Raw genomic sequence first — 27,592 nt, 5'->3', positions numbered from 1 at the left:
TCGTCCGCTCATTAATAGATGTCGCTAGCGTCTCACATCAGAATTAGTTACAAATTTTAAACACAGATGTCACTACTGTCCTAAATTATCTTTCGTTTTCCTTGGCCAATTTTGTAAAATGCTAACATCACATTCGAACAAAACTTTATAAATAATATAATTTAACAGTTATAGTCATACGTAGGAGTGTATCATAAGCACAGAGAACAATTATTATTGGACAATACACAGCTAAACATACTTAATATTTGAAGGCTTCGACCACGTAAAAAAGTACACTGGTAAATCTACTTATCATTATGAAGGCAACGACGTAACATCTTATACGTCAACATATTGACACAGAGTTTATAAATAAGTAAAAAATAAGTTCAATGAAACTTAATATTTCCATTCCCCGTACGGTAATGAGATATTACCATCAATGGAGATAGTGAAGACTTTTGGATCTTGCTGTTGAGCTTATTATAAAATAACTGTAAGTAATTAAATAACTAAAGTAAATACATAAACTTGTTATTCGCAACGGCTACAATAAAATAATGTAAATCGGATGTAGACTCCATAACTTCGGATCGTCACCAACCTGTTCTCTCGTCAACCCTCACTTAAAAGACAAATAAACAAACATACACACATCTTTGTCGCTCTGTAAGGTTTTCATTTGCTGTCCCTCTCGGCTGGCTATCGTAAACTTGACCTTAAGATAATTAATAACATTAATCTTTTGTCATTCTCGAAGAGGCGAGCGCAAAAGACGCGCGTCCGCGGAATAAATCGCGTCGGAAAACAATTTTTTTATAACATACTAGTTGTTTACGAATGGTGCAAATTAAAATGGTAAGATTTCCGTGTGTCTTAATTGAGTGTTCATCTTCTTAATATATTTTGTGCGAATTGTTTTAATTAACACGAGGAAGTCGGGTATTTTGTGTGTTGTATCAATATGAAATTGTGAAAAAACCGGTTAAACAGCTTGAAGGTAATTTTGTATTTCGTTGCCATTCCACATCCGCAAGAAACGACGTATGTATGTATAGTATTTTTTTAAATATTTTTAATCTTTACAAGAAATATAAAGGTTATATTGGTGGTGGTACTGGTGGCGGGACCTCGTGTGAGTCCGCACCGGTAGGTACCACCACCCCTGCCTATCTCTGCCGTGAAGCAGTGATGCGTTTCGGTTTGAAGGGCGGGGCAGCCGTTGTAACTATACTTGAGACCTTAGAACTTATTTCTCAAGGTGGGAGGCGCATTTACATTGTAGATGTCTATGGGCTCCAGTAACCACTTAACACCAGGTGGGTTGTGAGCTCATCCACCCATCTAAGCAATAAAAAAAATATTCTTAATTCTTGGACTCTTTGATGAATAAGGCCCTTTCATGGCGGCGCACCAAATGATATTGTTCCTACATATGGCGGTCTGCGAATAAACATATAGCTACAAAACACAGTAGCAATATCCTAAGCTCACAGAAGTTCGCAGCTGAGTAATTTAAGGCACGCTTGAGTTCCAAATGTCTATCATCTGTGGGTGTCAATTACTGAGGAACTTTTACTGATGTTTCGATAATTGTATCGGACATCTGAGAGGAATTTTCATTCTAAGCAGCGAACCAAACTGCCCGTTTTCTTGCTAGTTACAGGACTAGACTAGAGAATCATTGAAACAGACCTTTAGACCAATAGCAGACCCAATAGCGAACGTATTTTGGCCAAAAAGTGCGCAATATAACACAAGTCGTACGCCCATCGGGAATGCCTTTTTGATATAACGATCGTAAATGTCATTAGCAACGGTGTCAATTAAGAAAAACCGGTCTAACCAGTTGCAGACGACTTGTATGTCCCGAGTTTACAGGGTCCTAGTTCCAGAATACTCCGCTGTAGGGCCTATATCATAATTTGAACTCTATAAACATAACTATAGGTAAGCTGTATTGTTACGACCAAAGGCAAAAGAAAGCGCCCATAAATCTAATCGGACGCTGGGTTCTGGTCTACTGTGACTCTAAGTAGGAAATATCTATGTCTAAGACCTGTGACTCTAAGAAGTAAATATCGATATAAAGGACCAAAATCCAACATAATATTAAATGTATCTACTAATTTAGTCAGAATTGTTCTTGACGTTGGGTAGAGAATGTACTCTTCGAGAAATGAGTATAATTTTCACTTTAGAAGGACTAGCGCAGTACGTAGAAGGTTTTTAATACAGAATAGATCAGTAGCATGACCCTATTTATGCAATAAAACACCAGATGCACTTGTGTCTAATTATTTTTTGGACTTGCATTCAAATTTGAGAAATAACAACTTTAACTTCACGTCTCAAGGTCGATAATAAGGCTTCGCTTAATACCAGGCGGGTCGGGAGCAGGTCTGCGATCCAAACAAGGAGAAAAGTTCTCGTCCGTACTTAATGACGCCATGTAATTGAGTTCTTTTAGTTTTTTTGTTTGGTAAAACAAGAAGTATGCAAACTTAATTAAAGATTACGTTCTTTCCATTTGGTTCAATGAACCTAAGTGCACTTTGTACATTGGTAATTAATTTTAACAAACATAAAAATAAAAACATTAAAGGTTTTATTATGTTACAAAAATCAGATAATCAGTATCTACCCGTGCGGACTCACAAGTCGTCCTACCACCAGTAACAAGATCTCTGTTTCTCTGGTTCATCCTCAAGTTTACTTAATATTACATTAAATAAATCACGAATATTACGTATTAATGAGCCAAAGTCAGGAAAAGGTCTGGACGTTTGGTGGGTTTGGTGGACGCAGGTGGACCGTAGGGAGGGAATTTTTATTGTTATGTTGCAATCAATAACAGGTACGGACAAATCCTTGACTTGTTTTTATGTTTTATCTAAACATTAACATTTGAACCACAACTTTGTGTTTTAATCTAATTCATAGAGAATTTCAGATAGAATCGTCTTGTATTAACGATAAACAAAATGTGACGTAAAATGACAATTATCTCTGAATATATAACAAACAACGTCGCTGCTAACACGTAATAAGTGTTTCTAAGTTTACTTCTATTAGACTACGCAATTGAGACAGTTTTCACTAATAAAAACATTGATAAACGAGGAAGATTTTAGTATATAATTTCTAAAAAAATTCCGAAACAATGATGGATCCATGATTGTGATTCGTCAAAAAATAAAAAGCATTTTTTGCTTATTTGTGCATTACATTTCGTGGGCTATAGCTCGATAAGATTCTATGGCCAAAAAACCCATAGACAAAAAGGATTGGATGTCAGAAGAGGTTTGGTCTAATATAACTTTACGTAAAGAACTTCAATGTGGCGTAAGATCTGAAAAAAATCGTGGGAGAGTACTCACAACTCACGAGTACAATTCAAAGACAATGTAGAAGAGACAAAAACAAATTTCTAGAAGACATCTGTACTGAAATTGAACGTCACGCAGACAAATATCAAACTGCTGATCTCTTCCGTAAGGTCAGGCAAATAACGCGGAAGTTCAAACCATCTTCGTGGGTGATAGAGGACAAAAATGGGAACCCTAAAGTTGGGAAGTTGCCAAAATAGCTGAGAGATGGAGGGAATATTGTGAGGAACTATATAAGGACCAAATGCCCCAACACCAATCTACTCCATCTCTCGAAGTCACGGTAGAAGAGGAACCCTACATACTCCGTTCAGAAATTGAAGCCGCAATCCGGAAGCTAAAAAACAATAAAGCACTAGGACCTGATAGAATAACAGCGGAAGTGTTGAAAGGATTGGGCCCAAATGGCATAATGTGCTTGCATAATTTATGTAGGAAGATATGGAGATTGGCCATCTGATTGGGTACACTCCTCTATTCTTCCTCTTCACAAAAAAGGTTCGGTACGGAACTGTAATAACTACAGAACCATTGCACTGATATCCCATGCCAGTAAAATTCTGCTTTACATCATCAACGCGAGACTAAGATCTTACCTGGACTGGCAAATACCCCAGGAACAAGCCGGTTTTGTGAAGGGGAGGGGCACCAGAGAGCAAATCCTAAACCTTCGGCTTATAATAGAAAAGTGCTATGAATATAACACTCCTACTTTCATGTGTTTTGTGGATTACCAAAAGGCCTTCGACTGCGTTAAGTGGGAGAGACTGTGGAAAGTTCTTTCCGAGACAGGTGTACCGGACCACCTCGTAATGCTGGTTCGCAAGCTGTATGAGTCAGGATATGGCACTGTGACTGTAGGAGATTTAACATCAGGCCGTTTCAAATTCCATAAGGGTGTTCGCCAAGGATGCGTGATATCTCCCATCCTTTTTAATATCTATGGAGAACACATAATGCGACAAACTTTAGATGGTTGGGAAGGTGGCATAAAGATAGGTGGAGTAAAGATATCGAATCTCAGGTACGCGGACGATACCACCCTCTTCGCTTCATCGGAAAATGAAATGGCGGAGCTACTTCACAAACTGGAAACCGTCAGTATGGAAATGGGGCTTGCTATTAATAAATCCAAGACCAAGGTAATTATTATTGACCGTTTCAAAGCTATCCAACGCAACAATCTCCTACATGACTACGAAACCGTAACCCAGTTCCCATACCTTGGCTCACTGATTACCAACAAAGGAAGTAGCGAACCGGAAATACGGAGACGGACTGGCATGGCAAAATCTGCAATGACCCAACTGAGCAAAATCTGGAGAGACCGTAATATTACCCACCGAACTAAAATACATCTGGTCCGCACCCTTGTCTTCTCCATTGCTCTATATAGTGCAGAGACGTGGACACTCAAAGCCGCAGATAGGCAGAGAATCGACGCTTTTGAGATGTGGTGCTGGCGACGTATGCTACGAATACCATGAACGGCCCGCCGCACCAACATATCTATTCTCAGGCAGTTAAAAATATAAAAGATTCAACGTCTATCCACAATCTGCCTACAAAGAATATTGCGGTATTTTGGTCATGTTGCATGTAGGGATACCAGCAATTTGGAACGCCTTGTGGTGACCGGTAAAATAGAGGGAAAAAGGCCTAGGGGTAGAGGTCCCAAACGATGGTCGGACCAAATAGCGGAGGAACTGGGGATACCTATCAGCGACGCACTCCACCGGGCTGCAGGGCGGGATCGATGGAGACAGTTGGTTGACGAAATCGGACGGAGTCACGATCCTCAGCAGTGAGGAACCGATCGAAGAGAGAGAGAGAGAGAGAGAGAGCTCGATAAGTCGCGAAATTGCAAATGACGGACGCTGCTTTCTGAAAGTTGGTCACATAAAAGAAAAAATATGTATTCCAATGGAATTCGTCTCGCATATATTTCCCGTAATACAATGACGTAATTTAGCGGAAATACTTCAATCCACAGTAACAAGAAAAGCGTTTCTTTTTACTAAATCGTTTTGGCGAAAAGATAATTTAATTAAACCAATTTTTTTACTGTACAACGAACGATATTATTATCGAAAGCCTTGAGCACAAAATCTCGATATTAATATATTACATGTGCGATACCCGCCATGTAGACCAGTCCATTCTGAGCCCTAACGCGCCAAATGTTTTGGAATTGATACTTTAACGTCAGGTCCCAAAGGTGCAATTTTTATATAGCTGGATGAGTTTACCTGTTGTTCAATGACTTCTGAGCCCATTGATTTTAGGGGTAGGTGGGCTCACGGGCTCAACCTGAAAGAATTTACTAACACTAGCATTGAGAAGATTCGGCGGGAAATTCAATGGACGCCCAAATTTGTATGGAGTTGTATGGAGTTTGTATGAACAGATTTCCTTCCTTTGCCGCTTTATCACACTGACTGCGGGTTTTGAACGCATCGCTCGATACGACTACACCGGACCTTCTTATCTTGTATTATAAAGGGAATCCCAATTGGGTTTTTGTCTTCTACTAACTACGCCTTTTATAATATTAGCGATATAAATATCTATACTAATATTATAAAGCTGAAGAGTTTGTTTGTTTGGACGCGCTAATATCAGCAACTACTGGCCCGATTTGAAAAACTCTTTCAGTGTTCGATAGCCCATTTATCGAGAAAGGCTATATAACATCACGCAAAAACAACACCAATAAAGAGTGTTTCAAAATCGTTTTTTTTCCCTTTTGAGAGCTTCTGCTGCGTGCGCTGCAGAAACGGTTAAAGTTTCGCTAAAATAATGTACGACAGAATTGTTCCCCTTTAAAAGATCTAAAAAAAAGTCCGCGACAGCATATGTATATATGTTAAGGCTGGCTCACTATAACGTTTTTTATGCTAACCAAATTAGTTCTAAAATAAAGCATTATTTGTGAACTATTCCACGCGGACGAAGTCGCGGGCAAAAGCTAGTATTGAATATATTTACAGTGAAGCGAGCTTTCCGTTTACTCCCTGGTACTGGTAAACAAGTGCTGCCAACGACTCCGTGGTCTTTGAACTCTATGGTATCGAAGCTTCTGTCCCGCTCTGATTGTAAGATGGCGCGTCGAAACAAATTACCGTGCTAACTATAGCCATCTGCATTTTCCTCTTTTACCAGTTTTAAGCTGGTAAACAATATCGAACATAAACTCGATTTTGTTGTTTCTTATTTCGTATTTCTCTGGAGTCTTTCGGAACGTTTTATTAAATTAGGTGTACAAGTTTCTTCAAAATAATAAAAGTAAAATAGCATAGTAATTTTTATTCTGCCTTAAGTTGTCAGAGGACTGAGGGAACGAGCAATATGCGTCCATTGATCCCGGCATACCTCTAGGCTGAGCATAGCTCTGTCCCATAGAGGCTTAGATACGTATTGTTGACAGAAAGAGGGCTTTAGTCGGATCATCTCTCAGATGCCCCGCCTACCGCCCCCTGATACGTAGGCGGAAATCCGGCGGTTTCCTGAAGATGAAATTTTATCTTTTTTTATAATAAATTTGCAAGATAAACACGATTTTATTAAATAAAGAAAAATATCATGTAGATTCAAACGACAAAGTGGCAACATAATGTTACTATGTTTTCTGCCGTGAAGCAGTAACGCGTTTCGGTTTGAAGGGTGGGGCAGCCGTTGTAACTATACTTGAGACCTTAGAACTTATATCTCAAGGTGGGTGGCGCATTTACGTTGTCGATGTCTATGGGCTCCAGTAGCCACTTAACCCCAGGTGGGCTGTGAGCTCGTCCACCCATCTAAGCAATAAAAAATAAAAATAAATAAAAAACTAAGTGTTTTTTCACAGAACTGTTTTTTTATTATTAAATACCAACCGATTTGTTAGCGAAATGCTTATAATGAATCATTCATTCACTAGTTTTACAGTTAACTCCATAGAAAATACTGTTATTATATCCTCCGTTAGATTATGTTAGCGGTATCATCTAAATCAACTTTTTCCTTCTTGCAAAATCGGATTTAATCTTATTTACGAAGAGCTCGTTTTTATCAATAATAGTGCATACGAAAACCAAAATTAACGACTCTTTCTTTGGTCAGAACATATTTTGTCATGATGTCTGTGGGCTCCCGTGACTACTCAACACCAGGTGTACCGTTAGCTCGTCCACTCATCTAACCAATAGAATATAAATAACCGCGATAGTTTAAAACATTCCCCAGGGTTATTCCCGACATTAGCAAATTATAATCGAAAGTAACTATGCTTTATTACAAAGCTATAATGTTCCTAACCTTATTTAGAAGTAATTTATAAATGACTAGCTGTACCCGTCCGCTTCGCTGGGCATTTAAATTTAACATTATTGTTTCTCACCCGCCACAAAGATTCTCATCATTAACGCCCCCGCAACTGGTGTAGGGAGTCCAACACTCATATAAATATTAGCCTATCCATTAAGTACATGTATTTTCTACATGGATACCAAGTTTCAAGTCAATCGGATGCATGGTTCAGTAGTTATAACGGAACATCCGTAAAAACCACTGTAGATTTATATATTAGTATAGATGTAACGCAGACCAACTTCAATATGTCCGATTAATTGGAAGACTCGCGCACATAACAAGAACTAATATTAATACTATTTTCTTTGACATTAATCTAATATTCTGGCAATATAACCAGCCAAAAATATAAGTATTATTCTGATTATTATTTATTCTTAGTTTTTGAACTACATTTTTTAATTGTTTTACTTTATCAATTACCGGTATTTAGAGAACCTAATTAAAGATTAATTATAATAAAATACTTACCACAACACTTGAATGATACGGAAAAGTAAGATGTCTCTTCTTTCTTATCTTTAGCGGTGTCTTTGAACCTACTATAAATTAATTCACCTGTGATTTACAGAGAAAGTTTGTTTGGAAAAAAACACAACCTAAATTCTACTTAAAAGTATTTTCCTTTAAGTGGAACGTTGACTGTGTTGAAGCTGACACAAACAGCTCGGCAAAATATAAATCTAAATGAAATATTTTATAGATTCAAATTGATTGCAAATACCATTAAAAATTTTATTTTTATTTTTTTATTGCTTTGCTGGGTGGACGAGCTCACAGCCTACCTGGTGTTAAGCGGTTACTGGAGCCCATAGACATCTCCAACGTAAATGCGCCACCCACCTTGAGATATAAGTTCTAAGGTCTCAGTATAGTTACAACGGCTACCCCACCCTTCAAACCGAAACGCACTACTGATTCATGGCAGAAATAGGCGGGGTGGTGGTACCTACCCGTGCGGACTCACAAGAGGTCCTACTACCACTCAAACCCAGGTTTAGCTTTGGGATCTTTGTCATCTATCTCTACCTCTTTAAAGATATTAGACGCGCAAGATATATTATAATAGTTCTTTCGAATAACAAACTGCTTAATAAATATTTTAAGTCAACCTGGAGTAACTTAATTTTAAGAGAATGCAAATAAGAAGGAAATTTGACATACACTTCTCAGACTGTCTTGTACAGGTAAAGCAAAACTTAAATAGGGTCACGTTAAGAAACTTTGTAAATCCTCCTGGCTGAATCCGTGTTCGCTCACCTATTCTGGTGAAGCTAGAAAGGCCTCTGGGCCACCAGTAAACCTTCCTTGCCAAATTTATACTAGTACTTAATCGTTACACAAATGTAATGAGCCCGTTCGATTTAGATATAATGATTTTACTAACAGTCATTAACCCCGGTTCGATGTTACTTAAACCTTGGGACTCTCGTAATAGGAATCACATTAGAACTACGTGCAATTGCAAAATAAAATCAAATTCCTTAATTTGTGACATTAAAATTAATATAACTTCGTTGCCTTTGTGCATGCTTACATTGAAGTCAGACAAATGGAAAAAATAATAAAAATGAAAATAAAATCAGTCTGGTTATGACGTCATATGTCACTAGTGAAGTTCCTCGGTATGTCATGTTGATTCATTAAATCCATACTAATTTTATAAATGCGAAATTAACTCTGTCTGTGTGTCTCACTTTCACATTAAAAGTACTGAATCGATTTAAATGAAATTTGCATTTTGCGGGGGAAGGTGCATCGCGGCGCCAACAGGGCGGCTCTCGGCCCACCGAACGAGAGAGCTGGTGGTCCTGTCGCTGGAATATATACTTATCACTCTCTGGTGCTCATACCACAGGAAATCCCTAAATTGAGGCCGGATAAGCGTGCAGGTAAAAAACAAAAAAAAACCGACACATTAAAATCTGTAATTTCTGTCCATTTAAATAATACTACCTAAGACAATAATTATACTTATGGATACAATATTTATCGTAATAAAATAATACGTCGAAAACAATTCTTATTAATTTTTCTATACGATAATTACTGAATACACGTTAAATGAAAACCTACAATAGCATTGACATTATTAAATAAGTTGGCAAGGTCAATGCAAAAGTTCATTAATGTGGAGTCAAAACAACAGCTTCTTACAATAGCGAGCCGTATAGCAAATGATTTTTTTTTTATTCTTAGATATACACGGATGTATAGAATATTTATGTTTAAAGATGCCAAACAACGCATTGAATTTTTTTTGTTACAGAAGAGTAAAAAGAAGACACGTTTTATAGTGGAAACAATGTAAATTTGCTAACAACATAAATACGTAATTAGTTTTGAAATCGATGCTTCTCGTCTCGACGGCGAATTCCGCGTGTCAATTGATTCACACAACCTACTTGTGTAATCAATCACCTACCATATAATCCCCCTATATATGATGATATATTGAGACTATATTAAGACTTCGACTTCGAGGTGGCACTCACGTTGGTGTGGTCAATGGGCTCAGACAGCGATTCCAAGAGAACAGTGAACTCGTCTACGATACAATAAATAAATAAAAAAGGTGCGCTTGCAACTTGGCGCACGTGAAAGAAGTGAAACTTCTTTTACGATGTGTATGGCATTGTGGTATTCTCCATACTTCATCCTTAAATCAAATTTCTCTTGTAATAGGGAATGCTATATATAAGAGAAACGACCTTTTCCTCTCTCCACGGTCTAGCGGTTCACGAGACGCTCTGTCTGTTTTCTCACTCTCACTCTTCCTAAATTGTATCTTTTCTCTCTAGCCGTAACGAATCTGTTGCGAGATACATTTTACTTTATTCTCAACGCGTCTAAAGAAGTTACACTTCAATATCCTTCAAATCGATCTTGTTCAACTCAATTCCTTCACAGAACCGTATGGCCAATAGTTCAGAGAACAAGTTTGTGAAGACGAGTTAGTTACGTAATGATTGCTCTGCCACGAAAATAACTTAAAATAAACTGACTAGCTAAGCTAACTACCTATACTAGAATGTACTAAGTATTGGCCTGCTGTTAGAAAGGTATATTTATTTTATTTGCTTTTTTTTCATCTGCCCTATGGGCAGTGATTACTTTTTTTTTTTCGTACGAAGGGCTCGGCGATTAAATTAACCCATACACACAGCGTTTCTGATCCGGTGGTAGATTCTGCGAAGCAATGCTCTTGCTAGGCCAGTGTTAGCAACACCTCCGGTTTGGTCCGGTAACGCTGATATAGCCTCTCAAGCCTATCAGCATAAGTAGGAAAAAAGGTTACTAATGGTCATAGACAGCATCAATACAGGATAACTAACCGAATCATCACGATGGACCGTCCCGACTCTATTCGACCATACGCCGCCGAAAAAAAACAAAACAGAACATTAGAACCAGAACATTTTGCTATTTTTCCAAGAAATTAAAAAACTGTTCACGATTAGATAAAAACCCGTTTGAGTGGACTGTTCCTCGAACACAGTTCCATCCTACTTCCCAGCGAATCTTAATAATATGATAATTTGTGACGCACACAATACAGAAATAATTTATTAATTTTACCACGCTATAATATTATTGGAGGAGATAGGTAAAAAATGCGTCAATATAAAAAAACCCGTTTGCTTCACAATGGATTTAGACATGTTGTTTTTTTTCCTTACCTATTCGTTGGTAGCCTAAGGGGATATTCCAATTTCGTCCGGACGAGTAAGTGAGCTCACTGGCCCAACCTATGAGAATTTGCTAACACTAGCCGTAGCTAGAGCAGTGCTTCGTAGAATCTATCACCAGATAAGGCAAATTTTGAAACATTCAATTTTGAAACATTCTTTATTGGTGCTCCGCTGGCATTAGACTTAGCGTGATGTTATATAGCCTATAGCCTTCCTCGATAAATGGGCTATCTAACACTGAAAGAATTTTTCAAATCGGACCGGTAGTTCCTGAGATTAGCGCGTTCAAACAAACAAATTCTTAAGCTTTATAATATTAGTATAGATAGAATAAGATATAGAGAAGGAGTACAGAATATTTATTTAAATTAGAGTAGGTATTTATAGGTAGGTATTTAAATTAGGAGTAAGAATATTTATTTAAATTATGCATAAGCATTACATTAAATCAATAAAAAAAACATTACACACACTGCCATGTATTTGACACACATTCGGATGTATAGATACTATTTGTTTATTGTCGAACTTTTCTTATTGCTTATAGTCTGTGGTTAATATAGTTTATGGACTGCAATTCTTTAACCCGAGAAAATTCGCAATGTCACATTTTTTCTAAGTCCTAAACTCAACGCCGAACCCCGTAGCACGTACGTATATTATGATAAATATTTACGTTCTCCTCATATGCACTAAATAATTAAGTTTTGAAATTCGGTTTTGCAATTTTACCTACTGTAGAATATTCTGTCAACCAGTAGATTTCACAAAATACACGCTTTCTCGGTATTGCCAGGCTCAGGAATTAGTCCCTTTGGCGAAATGATTTTTCTCTCTAAGGAGATCTACAGTAACAGCCCGCAGGCTGGTTTCTAGAAAGCAGCCTGCAGGCGTAAATCACTTTGTACAGGTTGTCACTTACCATCAGACTGGTCGCCTGCTTCTTTATCGTCAAATTAAACAAATAAGCACAATGAAGTTGCGATCTTGTACTTTTAACGGAGCAGAATCCTTTTTTTTTTTAAATGAAAATATTTTTTCAGCTTGGCTTTGTGACCGTTGTGCTGGTTTTAGCACTATCAGTTCGCACACAGGACCAAAGCACTCCAATCTCACCATGCCCGAATGTTTTCGAGTATGAAACGCCGGGGTCAGAGGCTGGGAGGTGGTATGGCGTAGTCCATGTCTCCACTGACAGCACGTTATATTCTCTATGGCTCAATATCGTTCTGGATAGTAAAGCTGATATACTTGGGGTAAGAACGAATGCTTATTTGATTAATTAAAATAAAATAAAACTATATTAGATAGCAATTTACTTTGTTAGGACTTAATAAGCAAAATCCTTTTTTTAGAACTTCATCGACAGTGCGTTTCCAAAGATCTTTTTTGCCACGTACCATCCGGCTTTGGAATGAACTCCCCTCCACGGTGTTTTCCGAGCGCTATGACATGTCCTTCTTCAAACGAGGCTTGCGGAGAGTACTTTATGGTAGGCAGCAGCTTGGCTCTGCTCCTGGCATTGCTGACGTCCATGAGCGACGGTGACCACTTACCATCAGGTGGGCCGTATGCTCGTCTGCCTACAAAGGCAATAAAAAAATTATTTACTTGAAGGAAAGTTAATCTTTTTCAGAATTGGATAGGCGATGTCACAACGCAAGACAACATGAACTTCAAAATCGAAAGCACGCAGACGAAGATCAATCCTGGGCCAGCAACGGCAGTTAGATTTTTCGTCCAATACAATACTTTGAACAAAGCTCCTCGTCTTTTAGCCATCAGATTGAATGGACGTGAAATTTGCAATGCAAACAACCCCCAGCCTGCCCTTGAGAGCCCTCTGTCTTCGGGCGATTCAAAGCCGAACCGATTCGTCACAGCTTCGACTGGTAGACCCCAAACACAACCCAATCGAAGACAACAAACTACTCCATCCCCTAGACCAACAAGTAGACCCTTGAATACTGACTCGAGGACGCCAGAAACTGAAAGACCGCAAATTCCTATTAGAAGACCTCAGGATCCAGTTGTGAGGCCACAGATACCGGATACGAGAACACAGAGCCCTGATGTTCGTCCAGAGCACCTGTTGCAGACTAGACCCGTCCAAGGCCGACCGTCTACCGAAGCCGAGCGACCAGTTTACGTAAAACCCGTGAATTCCGCAAATCCATCGAGCATGTAAGTGCCTTAAGGATCAATGTTTTCGATTTCTGTGGTCAGTTGAATCAAAGTCCGGTCATCGTTCTCGTCGAAAGGGCTCGGCAAATAAATTAATCCACAGACATAGCCAACTGAATTTCTCGCCGGATCTTCTCAGTGGGTCGCGTTACCGATCCGGTGGTAGATTCGGCGAAGTACGACTCTTGCTAGGGTTCATGTTAGCAACAATGTAAGATTTGAGCCCCGTTAGCTCATTTACTAGACCGGTGACACTGATATGGTCTCTCTCGACCATCAGCTTAGGTAGGAAAAAAAAATCAAAGCTACCGCTTAGTTATGTTAGCTGATATATGAACCATATTAACGTGCAGTTTCTGAAAGTCGTACGCCTCGTAAATGTTAGTATATGGTCTCACATGCTATTAAAAATACCAATTGCTTATATTACCACATTTTTCGAGTCACTTTCCTGTATGTACGTTTGCTTGGAATTATTTTCGATTTATTGTAACAGAGACATCAAATGTTTACCATATACTTAGTTCTTAAAGCGTTTCGGTAGTAACACGGATTCTGTTACCTATTTTCATAGAAACTTAATAAACCCTAAAATTCGGCGGGAATGGCGCAGTATCTAACCAAACTTAGTCGAGCCTCTCATTATTTTAATCAAGAATTAATTGCGTACAAAAATTGATTTATTTGCATTAAAATAATAAAGTACAGCAAAAAATTACAAATATAGGCGATTTGTACGACCGGTTTTTGCGATAATCGTTCACGTTAAATGCTCAAGAGGAAAACTTTGTTTAATTTTTCTGTCTGAAGCTCAATAAATTGAAATAAATCCAATTTGTTGTTGTTTTTTTTTTTTTTTAGTATTCTGCGCAAGGTGTCGTCACACATACTCATGGACTTACTCGGTTTGAAGAAGTAATCCCAAACCATCCATGAAAATACCACTACAAAAATTTCACATTTGATCACTGGCTCACTGTCGTTCTCTGAATATAGATTACAAAACTAGCAAACCGATTTTTTCGTGGTGGGTAAAGACTAGCTGAACCCGCCCACTTCGCTGGGCTTCTCACCCCCACAAAAATTCTCATCATTAACGCCCCCGCAACTGGTGTAGGAGTCCAACACTCATATAAATATTAGCCTATCCATTAAGTATATGTATTTTCTTCAGTAGTAGGGAACATCCGTAAAAACCACTGTAGATTTATATATTAGTATAGATAATTTGTATAATATCTTGCATATGCTTCTTTACAGTGCATTTGAAAATGAATAGTTCTTTATTAGTCTCTGAGTCTATACTAGTACGACTGATGTTCTTTTTTTATTTTTTATTGCTAAGATGGGTGCATCTAAGCCCATCTGACCCGGCTACCCCGTGTCTAGTGGTTACCGGAGCCCATAGACATCTACAACGTAAATGGTGCCACACACCTTGAGATTTGAGTTCTAAGGTCTCAGTACAGTACAACGGCTGCCCAGCCCTTCAAACCGAAACGCATACTGCTTCACGCCGACTCACAAGACCTCCAGTACCATCTTGGCCACGAATTATGATTACTGTATCTTTGTTAGCATTTGGGATTTTATTTGGTATAACGATCCGCCCTCGCTTCGCTTCGGAAACATTAAATTTTATTATTAATAGCTGAGACCCGCGATGTTACCCGCGGTTATTGTCGTACCGCCGGTGATACCGCGATGACAGCTAGTCTAAAAAAGAAGCCTAAGTTACTCCTTATATCATCAGCTACCTATCAGTGAAAGTCTCGTCAAAATCGATCCAGCCATTCCAGAGATTACAAACAAACAGACAGTCAGACACAAATTGTAAAAAATATTATTTTTGTGTATGTACCGTATGTAATATTCATATGCATGTACTAAAAAGCGGTTATTTCAATATTAAAAACAGACACTCCTATTTTATTTATATGTATAGATTCTATTTACCTGAAGGAAATCATTATAGAAGACATTATTCTGTCTACAGTTCGGGTGGAGAGGTATCTTCTCAGTCGTATAATCAGAATCAGGACAGAGGGCCTTCGAACAACAATCCTAGGTTCACTCCTGCGCCGCCCACGTACCGTCCACCCTCGAAACAGCCTAGCTCATCACAACACCACGACGACAATGGAAGGTAAGTTTTTACTGGAAAATTCTGGTTCACTAAAACCAATGACAAATGTAAAATCGAGAGAAAAAGTCCTAGGGGTAGAAAAAAGAAAAAAAAAAAAAAAAAAGGGTAGAGGTACCAAACGATGGTCCGACCAAATAGTGGAGCAACTAAAAATACCTGTCAGCGATGCACTCTACCAAGCTACAGAACGGGATTGACGGAGACAACTAGTTGACGGAATCAAACGGAGTCACGATCCTCAGCAATGGACCGATTGAAGAGAGAGAGAGAGAGGGAGAGAAAACCAATGAGAACTGGCGTGGATATACTGGGAGTGAGTAAAACTGCTACAACCAGAAAGCACTTATCGGTTGCAATAACATAATCTAATAAGGAAAAACACATTCAATAGGTAGCCAAAATTTTCAACAGTGACCTTTAAGCTGTCGGCCATTATTAAAAGAAAAAGAAAAACTTGTTTATCGCAAAAGCGCAATACCAAAGAACGTGTTTTTCCTCTGGAGCTCGATTACAAGTGTTCGTATAGTGTAACTATTTATTTATTAACTAGCTGACCCGGCAGACTTTGTAGTGCCTCAGTCGATAAATAAAAAACCTAAACTTTTGTATAAAATAAACTTAAAACAAACAAAAGGAATCCGTCCGACGAAGGGACACATAAAAAAAAAAACAAAATTGTTATTTTTATTTAATTCCGAGCATTTTCATATTTATCTACCTTTTCTCCCTTCTCTGGACCTCCACAAATAATTCAAGATAAAAATTAGCCAAATCGGTCCAGCCGTTCTCGAGTTTTAACGAGACTAACGAACAGCAATTCATTTTTATATATATAGATAGATAGATTTCCAATCGGTAACCTATTTCATGGGATTTAATAGTCGCTGTCAATGGACATCGGCAATACCAGTGACCCATCCAATCATGGCGCTACTAATTTAGGAACTTAAAAACTCCTCGTTACACATGTCGTAGCGGCCAAGGGAATAATAAAGCAGGGTTTTTCCTTAACGATTTCATATATTAACGACCGGTCTGGCTTCGTTTTGGAATTACCAATATACAGATTGGTTACTGAAATGAAGAGGATAGACGGAGAAGTTATTCGAAAAATATTTTAAGGATTCCTAATGAGGATAGCAGAATTTTGTTTTCCGGATTCCCTCATTAGTTCCTAACGTTTGTGTGTGTGCGAGTTTTTTTTTCTACCTATGCTGATAGCTTTGATATGCTATTTCAGCTTTACTCTAGCGTGTAGGTGAGCTCTCGGGGCTCAAACTGAAGTGTTGCTAACACTGGCCCTAACAAGAGCAGTGCTTCGCAGAATTTACCGCCGGATCGGAAACGCGACACACTGAGAGGATCCGGCGAGAACGGTGATCGGTGCTTGAGGTTGCACTACCTTTCGTGTCATGCCGCGTTCTCAAAGTCACCTATTCATGCCGACTGTATATAATAATAATAACTCTTTATTTATATAACACCTTAATATGTACACAGTAAAGTAATAAAACAAAAGTCGGTATATAAATCGGCGGCCTTATCGATGAAAGCGATCTCTTCCAGGCAATCTTGCAGGGAGAGGAATAAGTTAACTGGACGGTGCTATATCTTAATAAACTTACATAAAAATATATACTTAAATACACATGTGAAAAATAATAGTATATACTTACTACTATACTATATATATACTATATATACTATAAGTATATACTTACTGATTAAGTCAAGTTTCAGGTCATCACGGAGTTACATATTAGTGTAACTCCGTGATACATAGGAATAGGAACCATGATGCTACGACGGCTATCCCGCAAAAACGGGATTGAATAACTTGAAGAGGTTTCAAAGTAGTGCGGGCCGCGTGATTGAACACCGCACTTGCATATGTCATGACGGGGCGTATGCAAGTTTTGTAGTGTCACCTTATTACGAAGGGACAATTTACTTCGCTTGCAAATCATGGGATAGAGGCGTCCTAGTATGAAGGCGGCTCGGTCGCGTGCTATTTTTATGTGGGGTCAGAATGTCATCTCTCTGTCGAGGGTGACGCCTAGATTGACCTACAAGGCCCACGGTATGGGCTGGCCAAAGAGAGTGATGGGGCGAATGGCGGAGGTGTTAACGCGGCTATTAGGGAATGAGCTGCTCGAAGTGGTAATCAGAGGGCGACCTGTTTTGAAGAGCACCACTGTGTTTTTTCTGGGCCATTCCCGCTATTCCCGGATACACTGCGCATGGTGGCTGCTGCGATCTGGAGTCGCCGATGCAAAAGCGATGTCTTCCTGCACGAATAGTAGATAGCCGCGTCATCGGCGAAGAGCGCTAGATGGGTCTCCGTAGACCGTGGTTATATCGTTAATATACAAAGTAAATAATAACGGGATGAGCGGCGGAGCCTTGCGGGACTCCGGCCGTCAGATGACGCTGGCGAGAGCGAGTTCCCTCTACTCGATATCCAAACAAGTGTGCGTGTGTATAAGGATTGTGTTTTTAATCTATTGCTATGGCTGCCAATAGACATCGCAATAATAAAGATCTGGACGTACCTGGAGATATTAATTCAGAGTTTAAATAATGTTATAACCTTTTTTAATTGTTAATTTGTTTTTTGTTAATTGTATTTTTTGACTTGTTTTTTCGTTTACCGCAAATCTTTTTACTTATTAAAAAAATTTTTTTTTTTGAGAAAAAACAAAAAAACAGCCCTCTGAGTTTGTTTCGCCGGTTCTTCTCAGGACTGTGGCTTTTTTTGGAGCCGGTGGTAGAGTTAACATTGTTATTTATATTTTGACATTCAACAAGTGTGTTATACTGACATCTAAGTTGAAATAAATGATTTTGAATTTGAATTTTTCTGTGCAGTGCAGGAGACGTTGACGACTACGAATATTTCACGGGAGGCCAGCCCACCATCATATTGCCGAGCAGCAACCGAAGCGATCAGGTTAATGTGTTTTTGATTTTCTTTGAGATTTACGTTTGGAATTGATGAAAAAAATACTAATTTAGCACATTCTGTTAAAAATCCGATACGAAATAGTAATAAAATCATAAAATTAAAAAGAAAAAATCAGATGAGGAAAAATACCCTATAGGTTTTGGCCGCCGAATCCGGTTCGACAAATAATATAAACGAATAAATGAAATTTTAAGACGATTCAAAATTTCGGTAGTGAGTCATCATCGAAATGCCATTCCCAAAATCATCATTTATGTAATAGTTTAGTTGTCTGATTGGCCTATCGTAATAATAATTTGATAATTTTCCTTAATCATTCTGTCAATTTTAATGCAATTTTAATGCATGCATCATACTAAAAATACCTCAGATAGAAGATCTCTTATTAGATTATAAATGAAAATTCAGTTAAATTTGCGCGTTTCAAAGATTAGCCCTGACAAAAGAGTAATAGAATAGGAATCTGAATTTGATATCGGATCTATATTATAGTATTCTAGTCAGATTAACAGTTCCAGTAACAAACTCATACAGAGCCACAGCGCATCCGTGCTGTACTGCTTACGTCAGTTGTATTAATTATAATGGGGTATCTAATAATTCACCTGGCTGACTGAATTACAGCTATAACGGTTGCAAATAATATTCAAACAAACTACTGTATACAATCGAATCGAGTTTTAAAATTGAGGTAACTCACGAATCGGAATAATATCTCTCTATCTCTTTCTCGCTTTCGCTGCATTCATGCTGACGTCACGGCACTTGATAAGCATATTTGTTGTTACTACTCTTGTTGTCTTTATTGCTACCGTCCAATGGTGATTTGTTGTCTTCGTTAATAGGAGCACCACCTACCTGTCAACCGCTGCCACTGTAAATAATAATTGAAATAAACGTCCTGATGGCAGACTTGATTCAACTATGTTTCTCCTTCCAGAATACCTGCGGCCGAGTAATGTTGAACAGGCCTATACCTTTAGTTCTGAACGGGGTCCCGACGTTAGAAGGTCAATGGCCCTGGCAGATCGCCTTATACCAGACTCAGGTAATACACAGCGGATAATTTTCGACCGTAAAGACAAACAAGTTTTGCTCAAACATATATTTAATGTGAATAAAATCTATGTTTAAAATGCTTGTATTTCAGTTAGTTTACTTAACATCAGTTGATGGTATCAATTAAACAAGGTGTTTAGCGACGTAATTCCCGTTTAGTATGTAGAAAATTAAAGTCGTATTTTGTTATTTTGTATTTCTACCAATAAAAAAATGCAACTATTATAGTTCCTAATGGCCAGTATTGAAAAATGGTAACTTCATAGGTAAAGACCATTGGTTACAGAACATCTTAGTTATATAATCCTTAATCTACTTTCGAAATCCTGCTTCCGCTTATGACCGGAACATCTGCTGGTTACAACACCTACCGGAGTCCATAGATATCACAATAAGGACGCCTCTGACCTGGAAATATAGGATTTAAGTCTCAAAGGAATTGGTGCAACAGCTGTATTCGTTCAAACCGCAGAAGTTCGATGATGTGCTGGGTCGTAATATAGTGATTTAGAAATTTTATCAAAACAAAGAATACAAATGCCACATTCAGATACACGATTCAACGATAAAGCCTTGGTATTAGTTTCCCGCACTTTTATGTTTTATTATTCAGTGGGTCAAAGATCTTGGGTCCTTTGGAGTTCAATGGTTCATAGAGCCTGTAGACAAGCTGCAACTCATCTTGAGATGTGAGGTCCAAATAACAGCTGTACAGCAGCTAACGCTTCAAAGCGGAACGTACATCATCGCGGCAAAAACAGGCAAAATAGTGGCCCTACAGGATCGAGCCCGTTTCTTCTTGTTAATACATATTTTTTATTCAAAAACACTTTAAAAAAATGACTGAGTTCGGTTTTTGGGAGCTGGAACCGATTAATTCCATTTCAATTAATTTCAATGAGGAAAATTGGTTTGAGATACTAGCAATTTGACATTACGGAACGAATTAAACTCGTATGTCGAGGTACCACTGTACATACATATTACATAATATGAAAAGTTATAGGGAGAGAAATGCGACGAACTTGATTTATTTGATTTTACTGGTGGTAGGACCTCATAAGAGTCCGCACGGGTAGGTACCACCAACCTGCCTATTTCTGCCGTGAAGCAGGAATGCGTTTCGGTTTGAACGGGGGGGCAGTCGTTGTAACTATACTGAGACCTTAGAACTCATATCTCAAGGTGGGTAGCGGCATTTACGTTGTAGATGTCTATGGGCTCCAGTAACCACTTAAAACCAGGTGGGCTGTGAGTTCGTCCACACATCTAAGCAATAAAAAAATTGCGACGAAAGACTTATAAAAATAGTGGAGTAATTATGCTTAAAAAATAGTGGCTTTTTGGAGGAACATTTCGTTTCATTTTACTACACTTTTACAGATGCTAAATCCTTAATAAGCTACCATTATTACCCGTTTAAAATCCTTGTAAACACAAAACTGACAAAATAAAACAATTCTTTCTTATCCGTTATACCACGACGACAAGAGCAAGGCCCTGAAACTGCGATACTTTAAGACATTTAATATTTTTTTCTATCGAAACTATCAACATCTTGTAGCGGATGCCCCTAAACTTACATGTTGTTAAAGTTAAGGCATTTAATTATTGTATATCCAAACAGAGCCTAAAAAAAATCATACAAGTCTTTATTTGCTATAGAGAAATTTACTAAATTTTATCAATTTGTGGTTTCTGAAAATTTACAAAATCCTTCATTATATATAAAATATAGGATAGTTAGTATGCTACTGCCATCTACAAGAGGAATGAGAAACTAACCAAAGTGAAGCCATCTAGTGGCCCACGCCCGTAAACATTTTTGTTGAGTGCTTGAGTTGTTTATCTATAATTAGTTTATGTGTATTATCTATGGACAAGAGTGCTTATGTTTTTTTTTTTATATCCGTTACATAGAGAGTAGACAACAAATACATATGCGGAGGAACGCTTGTGTCACACCGCCACATCATCACGGCGGCACATTGCGTCACAAGGAAGGGCTCTCAACGACTCGTGAACAAGGACACGCTGACCGTGTACTTGGGGAAACACAATCTCAGAACATCCGTCGACGGCGTGCAGATCAGATTCGTGAGTTTCATCGTGTGATAGTTTTAAATTGATAAAAAAATAGATGTATACTAGCTGGTCCGGCAAACGTTTTTTTGCCTTAAAAATTATTTCTAGGAAAGATAAATAACCTAGATACCGTCTGCAGCGCCATTTGTCGGGCTGACTTGTTAGTCTAAACTATTCTCGAATCCACCTGAAGGTACACAGAAAATTTTATTAAAACCGGTCCAGCCGCTTAGGAGGAGTTCAGTGACAAACACACGCACAGAAGAAATATATATATAAAATATCATAAAATTCTTTAATCTGGTTCGTAAAGGTAGCCATATGTAGAATTGGGATCGTGGCGTATAAAATAAAACGATTCTACTTTTATTGTTCTCTTCCAAAACTTTCTCTGTTATTATGATTAAAAATTAACTGACACCTTTTTTACGCGTTGCTCATTCAAACGTCTTCGCCATCTTGCTTTGGTCTCTTTTCCCTTTCTTACTGTTTTCCCTCACTCGCCTCTTAACGCTAAGTTTCACACACTTTTCATACGTTCCCTTATTACTAATCATAAACGTATGTATATAAAGTATTTGCTTAGAATCTAAATGGTGCTGGTAATGACCCTACGAAATTTTGGACACAGATATATACTTTATATTTATGCTTATGACCCACTCTGTACTTAGAGATTAAAAAGACCACACGAATACCGCCCACATTGTGCAAAACCTTCTTGAAGATGTCAGTTCGATCGAACGAAAATTGGCTCACTGAAGACTACGCAGAACCACGGAATCTCCAACACCAATCCGTAGAGAGACGAGTCGACTGGCGAATAAGCATTTTAGCGAATATAAAAAAAATAGAAGGTTCTCCTCAATCAGGCTATTATTTGTGTACCACCTCAGAACTTTTTTCTAGCTGAACCAATTTTGATGATTTTAATTTGAAAGTTCGTGTTTCTCACGTGGTCTCATCAAACAAATTATCAAGATATAACAATATATTGATATTGATTAACTACTTGTCGACTTATATTTAATGTACAAAAAATGTATATATAGGACGATTTGAAAGAACATCGTAGTATTTGGAGGTGGTCTGTTTCTAATCCATTCTATCTTTTATCTGTCTTTGAGTTTAATAGTCAATACTTAATGAGCACTTTCATTTCAGGTCAGTCAAATAATAATACACCCAGAATACAACGCGTCGACATTCAGTCGTGACGTCAGCATCTTGGAGCTGAAAGACAGAGTCACCTATTCGAAATGGGTTCAGCCAGCTTGTCTTTGGCCCAGCAATCAGATCACACTCAATAATATTGTAGGGAAGAAGGGATCAGTAAGTCATTTTTAAATGAAACCGAACCAATGAGTCTCCATTTCTTGATAAATCCAACAGAGCAGAACGAGATCCACCTAGTCTTTTCCTACTATTCTCCTTAATGCATAGATATAAATATCATTTACTGTTATACATGGGCAAGCCCAAGATCTGTCGGGTGTGAAGTGAATTCCGCATCCTGTAGTCTCACAACGCGCTGCTAACCCATATTCTTCTGTTATTATAGATTGAAGTGTATCTTCTAATTATCCATTTTTATTGCCTAAATAGGCAGACGATGATGATGCGTGATGATGTGATGATGCGTCACCGATGTTCATAGACTGTATTGACGGAACAAAAATCTTTTGAAGCGTCGTTTGAAGAACGACTGGTCATAGCGCTCAGGAAAAACCGAGTAGGAGAATTTTACTGCTGGTAGGACGTCTCGTGAGTCCGCACGGATAGGTACCACCACTCTACCTATTTCAGCTGTGAAGCAGTAATGCGTTTCGGTTTGAAGGGCGGGGCAGCCGTAGTTAAATTAAAAGTGAGACTTTAGAATTCGTGTCTCAAGGTGGGTGGCGGCATTTACGTTGTAGATGTCTATGGGGTCCGATAACCACTTAACATCAGGTGGGCCGTGAGCTCCTCCATTCATCTAAGCAAGCCTCGCGGATAGCTTCCTTCTATGGAGGAAAAATTAACATTATTGTTTGTCACCCCCACAAAGATTCTCGTCACTAACGCCCCCGCAACTGGTGTAGGGAGACCAACTCTCATATAAATATTAGACTATTAGCCTATCCATTAAGTACATGTATTTTCTACATGGATACCAAGTTTCAATTCAATCGGATGCATGGTTCAGTAGTTATAACGGAACATCCGGAAAAACCACTGTAGATTTATATATTAGTATGTATAGATGATCCCAGCCCAAATATTTGTGTTTTATTTGTGACACCCAATAAAACTGTGCGAATGTTCTACTATATATAATTAAAAACATAGCCATGGTTAATAGTTTCTACAGCAACGCCGGCGAAGCGAATTTCAAGTCATTAATTAGTTGGTTAATTGAGGACCCGATCCGCTGTCGATCCAACAAAATAAGTGGCGCTGGAAATAGTTAGATAATTAAATTAAGTCCCAGCCAAGCGTGTTTGTAAATATACTCGCGATAAATACGTAACTTACCTACCTAAGCTGGTAACTTAAGTGGTTATGCCAGTGTAAGCGGGCAAGTAGGTGAGCTCACGATACTCTAACCAGGGGACGTTGCTAACACTAGCCCTAGCAAAAGCAGTGCTTCGCAAAGTCTACCATCGGATCGGAAACGTGACCCATTGCGAAGATCCGGCGAGAAACTCAGCAGGCTACGTCTGTGGGTTAATTTGATCGCCGAACCCTTCGTTCCAAGCAATGGGCTCCACGAGAACTGTGACCGATGCTTGGGGTACCTAAAAGCACCGATAGTAAATCGGGAGGATCCGAAATTACGTGTTTGTGCCTTACGACGCATGTTAACCAGGGATTGAAGTTCAGAAACACTTCGTATGTTCGAGTACAGTGTAATTCCTGGTAATAATGAAATTAACTATTCTTTTCAGGTGGTAGGCTGGGGCTTTGATGAGACAGGAGTGGCGACAGAAGAGCTCAGCCTGGTGGAGATGCCCGTGGTTGACACTGAAACCTGCATCAGGTCTTACAGCGAATTCTTCGTCAGATTTACATCGGAGTACACTTACTGCGCCGGATATAGAGATGGTAGTAGGTTTTGTATATTTTATTTAAGATGAAGTGACATGTCGTACGGTACATTTAACCAACTGCATTGAAAAGAAGGAGCTCTTTGTTTCGGTGCGTACTATAATTTGTTCAAATATATTCGTGCAGCTTTACTCGAAGTCAGCGGAAGAGATTATGGTCTACTTATTTTTAAATAGTTACCAGTAAAACTTAATATTGAAAGGTTGAAATTTCAACTGGATTGTATTACGGCTGCCCGACTTATGACGGTCTCCTGTTGGAATTAAGTAAAACAGTGGCACCTATCCATGCGAGCATCCCATACACCCAATTCAAATACAGCAGTTTTCTAACAACTATGTACCAAACACTTGTTCACAAGCGAAGTGATCACTAAACTAAAGTTAATGGTCAACGCGGGCAACGTACTCCTATCAAGCGACTCTTTATGCACTTTTACCTGAACTCTGCAATGTCTCGACTTTCCAGGAACATCGGTCTGTAACGGCGACAGTGGTGGCGGAATGGTCTTCAAGTTTGGCGAGAGCTGGTACCTCAGGGGCCTGGTGTCGCTCTCCGTGGCCAGGCAGAACGAATGCAGATGTGACCCCAGCCATTACGTAGTGTTCAGCGACTTGGCTAAATTCCTACCTTGGCTTCAAGAAAATCTCTTTGACTATTAACTTCTGTTCGGTTAAGCGATTTTTAAGAATAAAACGAAAATGAAAATTGGCCTTTTGAAATTGGTTTGACCTTTTGTTTTTACCAATCATATTGGATTTTACCGGGAATTGGATACATCGTTTCGCCCCCCTGCAGACATGAGGTCGAACTCAATTGGACTGAAATAACTACTGTGCTGGCCTTCGCACCTCTTTTCTAATTTATAGATAGGTGAACATCCTCACAGCACGCCTGCAATTTAGTAATTCCCAATATATATAGAGGTTACAATGTGTGAGCAACCACCCACTTTGGGAGATAAGGACCATGTTTCAATTGCATAGGAAAATCGCTATTCCTCCCTTAAGTATCCTAACAGATCGACCAACGAGACAGTATTTCGAGTGATCCACCATTCTGATCACTCAATTCCTTTTCAAGGCACTGAAGAAATAGTTATGAGTAAATATTCTTTTTACATCTGCTAGTTTTATTCTGGTTACGTCCAAATGTATCAAATGTATTGAGATCCAAACTTGACAGATTTGACATTTCGTTTTTTACTGTCCATGGGCATCATCTGATTAGATTGATGGTGTACAATAATGCAACTTAATTTACAGTCAACCATTAATATAAAAATTAAAATGTGAATCACATACTAAGCCGTCAAAAAAGTACCGGGAAAATATCAATAATACACAAAATGTTAGTTATTCATTCAAATTTAATTTAAAATTTTCAAAGTATGCTCCTTCAGAAACGAGACACTTACCTTACGCCAACAAATAATTCCATCATCACAATATTTTATAAATGCCTTCTCCGGAATTGAGTTCAGTTCTCGCTCCGGAATTTACTTTGTCTTGTACAGAATGAAAACCGGTGCCATGAAGTGGTAATTTGAGTTAAAGAAAAAGAAAGAATTTGGCAGCTATATCTGGTACATACGGTGGTTTCTCGAGGGTTATTGTTGAGTTTTTGGTCAAAAATTCGTTCAAAATAATGGCCTTATGCGAAGGCGTATTATCGTGGTAAAAAACCAAGAATTTTCTATCAACAATTCTGGCCTTTTTCGCTCAATTTGCTTTCTTAAATTCTTTCTAACGCTCAAATAATATTCCTTATTTGCGGTTTGACTATCTGGCAAAAATCTGGAGTGCACTACACCGCGATATTCAAAGAAAACAAGCAACAAGGGTTTTGACGTGGTTTTTACAGTTCAGTTGGAAAAACACCACTCCTATTCTTGTTGACTATTTTGCATTATAAGCTCATAAAACCACATCTCGCCTCCAGTAACAATGCATTTCAAGAAAGTTATTTCGACCGGAATCTACTCATTCGAGCATGTTCTTAGCGACTCTTAGGCAATTGAGTTTTTGGAGAAAACCAGGTGTTTTGGAACTAGCCGAGTGGCAACATAATTCAAATCCAAAAAAGTGATTATTTAAAATTATACAGATCGACTCTTGAGACACAGAAAGTTCAGCAGCTATCTCTCTCAAACATGAATGAGGATTTTCTGTTACGATTTCCTTGACTTTTGCGATGCTAATTCCGGTTGCAGACGTTGATGACCTACCAAAGCGAAACAGATCTTTCATCCCATCTCGACCGCTTTTGAATGCTCTGTATCTCTCATAAGCACGTTTTTTTTTAATAATTTAGATTCACCGTAAACTTTCTGTGAAATTTTCAGTGACTCCGAATCTATTAGCGTTGCAAAATTTAACACAAACTCTTTCTTTGATGTATCTTTCCTCTTTGAAATTCGCAATACCCCTAATTATGATATAACCTTAAATCTTATAACATTAAAATCTTAAATATTAAGTGTATTATCTATGGAGTTAAATAAAGTAAAAAAATAGTACTGTATTAAATTTAATCTAAGAAACAAATGCAAATCAAACTCGGTGCCAAAATCGCAAACAGTTGTGCCAATCTAACAATAACAAAAAATTGAGTTTGGAACCACAACCAAATCATCCATTCCCGATATTTTTTG

The 27,592-nt window shown here is 38.4% G+C and overlaps 1 protein-coding gene across 3 annotated transcripts; it reads left to right on the top strand.

Annotated features, from left to right (window-relative positions):
• Positions 1-605: 605 nt before the first annotated feature.
• On the top strand, positions 606-25,647 carry LOC101745915 (clotting factor C). 3 transcript variants are annotated; one of them, XM_004928894.5, is made up of 10 exons: positions 606-840; positions 12,457-12,669; positions 13,050-13,597; positions 15,594-15,743; positions 18,612-18,693; positions 19,649-19,756; positions 21,688-21,864; positions 23,017-23,184; positions 24,780-24,936; positions 25,408-25,647. In XM_004928894.5, the coding sequence occupies exons 1-10, from the start codon at positions 823-825 to the stop codon at positions 25,599-25,601; spliced, it is 1,815 nt and encodes a 604-aa protein (XP_004928951.1). In that variant the 5' UTR covers positions 606-822; the 3' UTR covers positions 25,602-25,647. The 3 variants fall into 3 exon arrangements, with proteins under 3 accessions (XP_004928951.1, XP_021205421.1, XP_021205422.1); XM_021349746.3 differs by having other exon boundaries at positions 667-840; positions 24,780-24,939; XM_021349747.3 differs by lacking the exon at positions 606-840 and adding an exon at positions 11,948-12,063 and having other exon boundaries at positions 24,780-24,939.
• Positions 25,648-27,592: the final 1,945 nt, after the last annotated feature.

The sequence above is a fragment of the Bombyx mori genome, chromosome 16 (assembly GCF_030269925.1).
Source record: "Bombyx mori chromosome 16, ASM3026992v2".
NCBI classification, from domain to species: Eukaryota; Metazoa; Arthropoda; class Insecta; order Lepidoptera; family Bombycidae; genus Bombyx; species Bombyx mori.
Note: the sequence above shows the minus strand (reverse complement) of the source record. Positions and strands in the feature narration are given on the sequence as shown.